Source organism: Garra rufa, chromosome 20, assembly GCF_049309525.1.
Source record: "Garra rufa chromosome 20, GarRuf1.0, whole genome shotgun sequence".
Lineage (NCBI taxonomy): Eukaryota > Metazoa > Chordata > Actinopteri > Cypriniformes > Cyprinidae > Garra > Garra rufa.
In genome coordinates this window covers 37,302,179-37,312,876 of record NC_133380.1, presented here as the reverse complement: position 1 = coordinate 37,312,876, position 10,698 = coordinate 37,302,179, and the positions used below count along the sequence as shown (strand labels likewise).

The following is a 10,698-nucleotide window of genomic DNA, read 5'->3' as shown; positions in this document are numbered from 1 at the left end:
ATAGCCTACGTTTTTTCCATAAAGAAATTATTGCGGATAATTACACATAAGTTATTGAATTACATTTATAGTATAATTACATCATTTTTATTATATGTATTATATGTATGTAGCTTTTTATAAAAATATATTTAAAAAAAAATTGATCAGGCATTAACGCCGGGATCCTAATGGGGACCCGATTCCTGTGTCAATTTCTCACCACACCGATTGGATAAAGTTCAAAATGTGGTAAATGTTCAAAATTGATGTTGTTGAAAATTCTAAGGCAATAATATCATGATCTTTTCTGGGGACACAAAAGGCACCGAATGACCCATAAGCTACCATACATTGTGCAAGGTTGGATGCTGTAGTAACGTTACCTCTCCTTTCCACCGGAGGACGCTAAAGACAGATTCACACATGTTCGCTATTTTTCAGTTACACGAAGGAGTCTGTGTGGCAAGAACATGGCGGCCTCCATATGTAGGACGTTGAAATACCTTCAACCGACAACATGTCAGAATATAAAGGTATGAAATAAAACATTTGCTTTAACACAGTGTCTTTTGACAGTGATACAATGCGAATGTGCAGTGCTGCTCTCATAACTTTAGTGAATATGCTTGTGAACGTTAAAATGATTCACTGAGTGTCAACTGCATTTCAGTATAATTTACATAGTGATTCATTGCCTGTTTTCTATGTAAAAGCAACTGCTTTTTCTTTGTAAAAGTTCAAATATATATTTAATTTACACTAGTTTTTTGTTAAAATCTCTCTCTGGTATAATGCAGTGTGCCGCGTCGTTGCTGGATGTGCGGCTGCCGAAGCCGGTGTTGGTTCCGATCCGCACAAAGAAGCGCTACTTTATTCCTCCAGCGGTGAATGTGAAACAGAAAAGCCAAAGCGAGCAGGAGGATAAAGCCCGGGCTGCGGGTGTGGTGGTCCGGCAGCAGTACATGGAGAGAGCCATCAACATCGCATGCACAGGTACACAATGGCAAACTACTGTCATTGCCGCACATTTATAAGCAAACTTAAAGTCTCATTCTGTCTGACTTTTCTATTCATCGAACAATTCTGAAAAACATGTATCACGGTTTCCACATAAATATAAAGTAGCAAATCAGCATATTAGAATGTTTTCTGAAGAATCATGTGACAGTAGCTGCGTCAATTGCGCAAAAAAGTTTTTAGGCTCGCATGAGGTGGTTTTTCAGGCTATTCGAAAAAGGAATATTTCGCAAAACAGCAGTGGAAACGTTTTTTTTTTCACATTTACAGGATAAATATAGCCAAAATCCGTTGCCATCACTTATCGCGAGAGGAAAAAAATAAGTTTCAGTCGCATAACATCGGTTAATGGAAACACTGTGATTTCGCAATACTTTTTAATAACATTAATAAAATAACGCTATAGTTTTGCGCAAATCTGTAATGGAAACGCAGCTAATTGCCTAAAAACTCCCATATATCGCAAAAAAGTTTTTACGCTCGCATGAGGTGATTTTTCAGGCTATTCGAGAAAGGAATATTTCGCAAAACAGCAATGGAAACGTTTTTTTTTTTCGCATTTACACGTCACATTTGATTAAATATAGCCAAAATCCATTGCCATGACTTATTGCGAGAGGAAAAAATTACTTTTCAGTCACATAACATCGGTTAATGGAAACGCCGTCATTTCTCAATACTTTTTAATCAACATTTATAAAATAGCACCAAAGTTTTGCACAAATCTGTAATGGAAACGCAGCTAATTGCGTAAAAACTCCCATATATCGCAAAAAAGTTTTTAGGCTCGCATGAGGTGTTTTTATAGGCAAATCGAAAAAGGAATATTTCGCAAAACAGCAATGGAAACGTTTTTTTCCGCATTTACATGTTAAATATAGCCAAAATCCGTTGCCATCACTTATCGCGAGAGGAAAAAAATAAGTTTCAGTCGCATAACATCGGTTAATGGAAACACCGTGAGTTCGCAATACTTTTTAATAACATTAATAAAATAACGCTATAGTTTTGCGCAAATCTGTAATGGAAACGCAGCTAATTGAGTAAAAACTCCCATAATCCCATATATTTTCAGGCTATTCGAAAAAGGAATATTTCGCAAAACAGCAATGGAAACGTTTTTTTCGCATTTACAGGTTAAATATAGCCAAAATCCGATGCCATCACTTATCTGGAAAATAAGGGAAAATATATTGCAAAACAGCAATGGAAAAGTTTTTTTTTTTTTTTTTTTCGCATTTACAGGTCACATTTGATTAAATCCATTGCCATGACTTATTGCGAAAGGAAAAAATGACGTTTCAGTCGCATAACATCGGTTAATGGAAACACCGTCATTTTCACAATACTTTTTAATCAAAATTTATAAAATGGCGCCAAACTTTTGCGCAAATCTGTAATGGAAACGCAGCTAATTGCGCAAAAACTCCCATATATGGCAAAGTTTTTACACTTGCATGAGGTGGTTTTTCAGGCAATTTGAAAAATAAATATTTCACAAAACAGCAATGGAAACGTTTTTTTGCAATTACAGGTCACATTCAGTTATATATAGCCAAAATCCATTGCCATCACTTATCGAGAGAGGAAAAAATTACATTTCAGTCGCATAACATCGGAAATGCCATCATTTCGCAACACTTTTTAATCAACATTTATAAAATAGTGCCAAAGTTTTGCGCAAATCTGTAATAGAAGCGTGCCTAGTTGCAGCGTTTCCATTACCCTTTAAATTGCAAATTGAAATTGCGAACTGAAAATACCCCTAATGAAAACGCGCCAGTTGCGCAAAAACTCCCATATATCGCAAAAAAGTTTTTACGCTCGCATGAGGTGGTTTTTCAGGCTATTTGAAAAAGGAATATTTCGCAAAACAGCAATGGGAACGTTTTTCCGCATTTACAGGTCACATTTGATTAAATATAGCCAAAATACCACAAAAATCCGTTGCTATGACTTATCGCGAGAGGAAAAAATTACGTTTCGGTCATATAACATGGGTTAATGGAAACGCCATCATTTCGCAATACTTTTTAATCGACATTTATAAAATAGCACCAAAGTTTTGCACAAATCTGTAATGGAAACGCAGCTAATTGCGTAAAAACTCTCATATATCGCAAAAAAGTTTTTAGGCTCGCATGAGGTGTTTTTATAGGCAAATCGAAAAAGGAATATTTCGCAAAACAGCAATGGAAACGTTTTTTTCCGCATTTACATGTTAAATATAGCCAAATTCCGTTGCCATCACTTATCGCGAGAGGAAAAAAATAAGTTTCAGTCGCATAACATCGGTTAATGGAAACACCGTGAGTTCGCAATACTTTTTAATAACATTAATAAAATAACGCTATAGTTTTGCGCAAATCTGTAATGGAAATGCAGCTAATTGCGTAAAAACTCCCATATATCGCAAAAAAGTTTTTAGGCTTGCAACGTTTTTTTTCCCTGCATTTACAGGATAAATATAGCCAAAATCCGTTGCCATCACTTATCGCAAGAGGAAAAAAATAAGTTTCAGTCGCATAACATCGGTTAATGGAAACACCGTCATTTTCACAATACTTTTTAATCAAAATTTATAAAATGGCGCCAAACTTTTGCGCAAATCTGTAATGGAAACGCAGCTAATTGCGTAAAAACTCCCATATATCGCAAAAAAGTTTTTATGCTCACATGAGGTGATTTTTCAGGCTATTCGAAAAAGGAATATTTCGCAAAACAGCAATGGAAACGTTTTTTTCCGCATTTACATGTTAAATATAGCCAAAATCTGTTGCCATCACTTATTGCGAGAGGAAAAAAATAAGTTTCAGTCGCATAACATCGGTTAATGGAAACACCATGATTTCGCAATACTTTTTAATAACATTAATAAAATAACGCTATAGTTTTGCGCAAATCTGTAATGGAAACGCAGCTAATTGAGTAAAAACTCCCATATATCGCAAAAAAGTTTTTAGGCTTGCAACGTTTTTTTCCGCATTTACATGTTAAATATAGCCAAAATCTGTTGCCATCACTTATTGCAAGAGGAAAAAAATAAGTTTCAGTCGCATAACATCGGTTAATGGAAACACCGTGAGTTCGCAATATTTTTTAATAACATTAATAAAATAACGCTATAGTTTTGCGCAAATCTGTAATGGAAACGCAGCTAATTGAGTAAAAACTCCCATAATCCCATATATTTTCAGGCTATTCGAAAAAGGAATATTTCGCAAAACAGCAATGGAAACGTTTTTTTCGCATTTACAGGTTAAATATAGCCAAAATCCGTTGCCATCACTTATCTGGAAAATAAGGGAAAATATATTGCAAAACAGCAATGGAAAAGTTTTTTTTTTTTTTTCGCTTACAGGTCACATTTGATTAAATCCATTGCCATGACTTATTGCGAAAGGAAAAAATGACGTTTCAGTCGCATAACATCGGTTAATGGAAACACCGTCATTTTCACAATACTTTTTAATCAAAATTTATAAAATAGCGCCAAACTTTTGCGCAAATCTGTAATGGAAACGCAGCTAATTGCGCAAAAACTCCCATATATGGCAAAAAAGTTTTTACACTTGCATGAGGTGGTTTTTCAGGCAATTTGAAAAATAAATATTTCACAAAACAGCAATGGAAACGTTTTTTTGCAATTACAGGTCACATTCAGTTATATATAGCCAAAATCCATTGCCATCACTTATCGAGAGAGGAAAAAATTACATTTCAGTCGCATAACATCGGAAATGCCATCATTTCGCAACACTTTTTAATCAACATTTATAAAATAGTGCCAAAGTTTTGCGCAAATCTGTAATAGAAGCGTGCCTAGTTGCAGCGTTTCCATTACCCTTTAAATTGCAAATTGAAATTGCGAACTGAAAATACCCCTAATGAAAACGCGCCAGTTGCGCAAAAACTCCCATATATCGCAAAAAAGTTTTAACGCTCGCATGAAGTGGTTTTTCAGGCTATTTGAAAAAGGAATATTTCGCAAAACAGCAATGGGAACGTTTTTCCGCATTTACAGGTCACATTTGATTAAATATAGCCAAAATACCACAAAAATCCGTTGCTATGACTTATCGCGAGAGGAAAAAATTACGTTTCAGTCATATAACATGGGTTAATGGAAACGCTATCATTTCGCAATACTTTTTAATCGACATTTATAAAATAGCACCAAAGTTTTGCACAAATCTGTAATGGAAACGCGCCTACTGAAGACTGGAGTAATGATGCTGAAAATGTAGCTTTTCCATCACAGGAATAAATTACATTTTGAAATATATTAAAATCAAAAAGTTATTTTATAACCTCTTGAGTCTTAACCATTGCTCTTTAGATGTTCAGATGATAAATGGTTAATCAAGTGATGTTGGTTTTTCACATTATGGTTCATTTCATAAGTGATCTTTTATTTTAGCTGGCATCTTTGATGCGTACGTTCCTCCTGAAGGAGATGCGCGCCTCTCCACACTGTCTAAAGAAGGTCTGAAACAGCGCACAGAACAGCTGCGTCAGAGCGCAGCATCTCAACTGGCGTAAGAACTACCGCAGCCTCACTTCATACATCCAATCTAGCTGGACTATGCTTATGCTGATGTGATATTGCTATTTTCTGTTTGTCCAGGTTTCGTAAAATAAAGGACCATGACCCTGAGTTCTCCACTAAAGGGTTCCCAGCTTTAGCTCAGCAGATCTTCATAGACGCTCATGCGGCACTCACACAGTAAGAGATCCTATTATCAACAATAGTTACTGCTACAGAGTTTTGCGGCATTTATGTGGTGTTTCTTGTCTTTTTAATTTTTCCTACTTAAAGGCATAGTTCACCTAAAATTACCCCATGATTTACTCGCCCTCAAGCAATCCAAGATGTATATGACTTTATTCTTTGAGACGAATACAGTCAGAGTTATATTAACAAATGTGGCTCTTCCAAGCTTTATAATGGCAGTGAATGGCTGTTGAGATTTTGAGCTCCAATAAAGTGCATCCATGAATCATAAAAAGTACTCCACACACCTCTGCGGGTTAATCAAGGCCAATGCAGTGATTCAGTGCATTTGTGTAAGAAAAATATCCATATGTAAAATGTTATAAATCATCGAAATCTCTAGCTTACACTAACTGTCGTACATGTGTTCATGCCAGACAACTATGCCTTTAAACATCTACATTAATTAATAAATATCATGTACCGTTGAAGACAAAAGTTTACATACACTTTGCAGAATCTGCAAAATGTTAATTATTTTACCAAAATAAGAGGGATCATACAAAATGCATGTTATTTTTTAGTTAGTACTGACTTCAATAAGAAATTAGATATTATTAACACATAAAAGATGTTTACATCACAGTCCACAAGAAAAAATAATAGTTGAATTTATAAAAAATTACCCTGTTCTTGATTCTAAATATTGTGTTGTTACCTGAATGATCCACAGTTGTTTTTTTTTTTTTTTTTTTTTTTGTGTAGTTGTTCATGAGTCCCTTGTTTGTCCTGGACAGTTAAAACTACCTGCTGATCTTCAGAAAAGTCCTTTAGGTCCCACAGCATTTTTGTGTATTTGAACTGAGGGACTCAACTATTACAGAAGGGTCAAATGCTTACGGATTCTTCAGAAGAAAATACAATGCATTAAGAGCCGGGGGTGAAAACTTTTTGAATTTGAAGATCAGGGTAAATGTAATTTACCCTGGGGAAGATATTTAGGGGAAATAAGAAAAATGTATACATCTTCATTCTGTTCAAAAGTTTTCACCCTCGGCTCTTACTGCATCGTGTTTCCTTCTGAAGCATCAGTGAGTGTTTGAACCTTCTGTAATAGTTGCATATGTGTCCCTCAGTTGTCCTCAGTGTGAAAAGATGGATCTCAAAATCATACAGTCATTGTTAGAAAGGGTTCAAATACACAAATTCTGAAAAAACAAAGCATTTGTGGGACCTGAAGGGCTTTTCTGAAGAACAGCAGGCAGTTTAACTGTTCAGGACAAACAAGGGACTCATGAACAACTATCACTAAACAAAAAAAAAACGCTGTGGATCATTCAGGTAACAACACAGTATTAAGAATCAAAGGTGTGTAAACTTCTGTACAGGGTAATTTTTTTTAAATTCAACTATTATTTTCTCTTGTGGACTATATGCAGGGTTTCCGCGGGGTCTTAAAAAGTCTTAAAAAGTCTAAAATTTAAAAATCAAAATTTTAGGCCTTAAAAAGTCTTAAATTCGCTGTTCTAGGTCTTAAATAATTTTACACAGGTCTTATTTTTCCGATGTCCATGTAAGGCTACCTCTAAAGCTCATTTAAATTCTTTTTGTTGTTTCCGTGGTGTTGTAGTTCTTTATTTCACAATTCCAAATATAATTTGCTGTATTTAAACTACAAATGAGACCAGCATGCAATAGCCAATCAGCTTTCTGTTATTGGCGCGAGTCTCTCTCGGATTGTACCGCAGAAGTAAAATGGATTTAACTTTTTAGCTATGAGGAAGTGCAAGTTTAGCGATACTTAGCTTGAAAAAAACTGAATATAGGGCTTGGCTAAGGCCAGTTGCTAACAACTAGATTTTTTTCTCCCTCTGTGGAAGTTACTGCGTCTTCAGAATCGCAGTAGCAGAATACAGGTCAAACGACCTTTTTCTGTATATAATGTTATCAATAATAATAAGAAATATAGGTCGAGCTAGCTGACCGCCAGCCTTCGAAATACTTTTAAAATGTTTTTTTTTTTTACTTGCCAGACCGAACAAACCGCCTGATTAAAACTGAAGTGAACAAGACAACTAGCGAAGCATCGAAAGGCAAGAAAGATTCATATTTTAATACATTCAACGTAAACAGAAATTGATAATGGATATGTGTGTATTTCTGGTCTATTTGTGACATACTTTAAAACAAATGAATGTAACAGCACTCTAAAGAAACACACTGAGGTAAAAATTTAAAATGTATAGTTTATTTATAACATGATATAGTTCAGTAATATAACGTTACCAAGTGAGCTTTTTGCTGAAAATTCTCACAATTACAAATGTTACATTAATTTTAGCTCAATAAAAAAGTAGTTAGTCAAGTAGTTACTTACATATTAGACAATATGCAACATTAGCAGAAGCATTCTCCTAGCAACGTTTTGCTATAATTCAGCGTTTTGATCGAATCAGCTGAAATAACTCGCTCATGAAGTGACTTACTGCCACCTGCTGGTAGGTTAGTGTGTTTAAAAGTATGCCTCCACACCCAACATTTCTAATGTACATATTTATAAATCAATAAATGTATTTAAAACATTAATCTCACTTTTAATTTTGCAGTGTAAATTATGTAATCTCACTGCTAACAGCCATTTAGAATTTATTGATAAATTCATAAAATAAATTTCAAAGGTAATGCATACATTTCAAAAGTAAAAAAAAAGGCCTTTATAAAGGTAAATGAAATATGCAGATTTAAGATGTAAAAGCTAATAGAGCACTGATGAAAATATTGCTTCAGAATTTTTTTTACATCAGATATTTCTAGTGGTACTTTCATGGGGATATTTTGTGTGGAATAGTATCTGCTGATATGAAAAGTTCACTGTATATCGTAGTAATAAATTTAATTTATGACAGCCATGAAATTGTGTTTACTTTTTACATTAAACACATTAAATATTACATGTATGCATGTAATATAATATCTATTTCCATTACAGGTTCGGTCTTAAATTTCATATAAGGTGGTATTAAAAAGGTCTTAAAAAGTCTTAAATTTCACTTGTTCATATCTGCAGAAACCCTGATATGTTTATGTATATTTTGTGAAATATCTTATTCAGGTCAGTACTAAATAAAAAATAACATGCATTTTGTAAGATCTCTTTTATTTTGGTCATTTTGTAGATTCTGCAAGGTGTATGTAAACTTTTACCTACAGCTGTATTTGCTTAAATGTGTTATTTTTCTATTCTTCCCAGATTTAACAAAGAAAAGCTTCATTCTTTGGTGACAGAGAGGTGTTACCCTGTAAGTAAATCTGTAATACTTATTAAAATTTAAATAAAAACAAAACACAAAAATGAAAACTAATTTAAAATATTAATCAAAACTATAATAGTTTATTCAGCGTTTCTCATTATCCAACTTGTATGTACATGTTTTGCAGGAAATGGTTCGGGGGAACCGTTATAAGACTCTGCACTGGCGCTTCATTGAGTCACTGGAGCCACCGCGGGTGGTTCATGCAAGGTGTCCTGACATGATCAGCAAGGGCAACCTGTATGGTCAGGTGACTCTCCGAATGCATTCTAAACAGGTGTGTGAATTAGAATATCAATTATGTGTAAGAGTGTTTATTCAAGGGAGTTTAGGCTTACGATGCCAATCCATCTCTCAGACACTGGCAATCTATGACCGCTTTGGCCGGTTGATGCTTGGGGATGAAGAAGAACCCAGGGACGTCTTGGAATACTTAGTGCTGGAGAGGCATCTGGTCAACCCCTATGGGCGCTGGAGACTTCACGGCAAGATCGTTCCAGCATGGGCTCCACCAAAAGATCCAATTATTAAGGTAGATTTTAGATTTTTCCATTAGGAGTAGTTCACTTTCAGAACAAAAATATACAGATAATGTACTCACCCCCTTGTCGTCCAAGATGTTCATGTCTTTCTTTCTTCAGTCATAAAGAAATTGTTTTTTGAGGAAAACTTTTTAGGATTTCTCTCCATATAATGGACTTCTATGGTGTCCCGAGCTTGAATTTCCAAAATGCAGCTTCAAAGGGCTCTAAATGATCCCAGCCGAGGAAGAAGGGTCTTATCTATTGAAACGATTGGTTATTTTCTAAAAACATTTACCATTTATATACTTTTTAATCTCTACACAGAGTACACACTTGACAAGATGAGCATATTTTTTTTTTAGAAAATAACCGATCGTTTTGCTAGATTAAGCTCTTTCTTTCCTCGGCTGGGATCATGTAGAGCCTTTTGAAGCTGTATTTTGTAAGTTCAAACTCAAGGGCACCGTAGATGTCCATTATATGGAGAGAAATCCTGAAATGTTTTCCTCAAAAAACATCATTTCCTTACGACTGAAGAAAGAAAGACATGAACATTTTGGATGACAAGGGGCTGAGTACATTATCTGTACATTTTTGTTCTGAAAGTGAACTACTCCTTTAAATAACACATAGGATAAAGGAGAAAATGTGGAGAAAAAGTTACTTAACATCTGACATCTGATTCCAACAGACTCTCATTATTCCTGGTCCTAAGCTGAAGCCTGGAGAGGATTTTGAAGATCTGAATTACCAGGTACCAAAGCCGAAGGCAGTGCAGTGGTCCAAGTAATTCAGAATGTGGTGCCTTACTCCATCCAACACAGGTCCACTCTGTACAGACTGATTTCCAATACTCAAAATAAAAATTGCTGTATTTATAAAAACCTTGGGTTGTTGCTTTTTTTTAAAGGTTCAATGAAGTTCTTTGAAACATACAGTATTATGTTTTATTAATCTGGCCCGCCACTTTTTTTTTAAAAAAAGGTGTCATATGATGTTGCTAAAAAGAGTATTAATTTGTCTATTTGTTGTAATGCAATGTTTATGCAGTTTTAAGTTCAAAAACATTATTTTCTACATACTGTACATTTATTGTTGCTCCTCTTTCCCCCGCCTTTCTGAAACGCTTCGATTTTTACAAAACTCATAG

The 10,698-nt window shown here is 34.8% G+C and overlaps 1 protein-coding gene across 1 annotated transcript; it reads left to right on the top strand.

Annotated features, from left to right (window-relative positions):
• The first annotated feature begins 428 nt into the window (after positions 1–428).
• mrpl45 (mitochondrial ribosomal protein L45) lies at positions 429–10,432 on the top strand. The gene is made up of 8 exons (XM_073826267.1): positions 429–515; positions 780–975; positions 5,420–5,537; positions 5,627–5,725; positions 8,964–9,012; positions 9,152–9,301; positions 9,383–9,556; positions 10,240–10,432. Exons 1-8 carry the CDS (start codon positions 453–455, stop codon positions 10,336–10,338), a joined length of 948 nt encoding a protein of 315 aa, XP_073682368.1. The 5' UTR covers positions 429–452; the 3' UTR covers positions 10,339–10,432.
• The last annotated feature ends 266 nt before the right edge of the window (positions 10,433–10,698 follow it).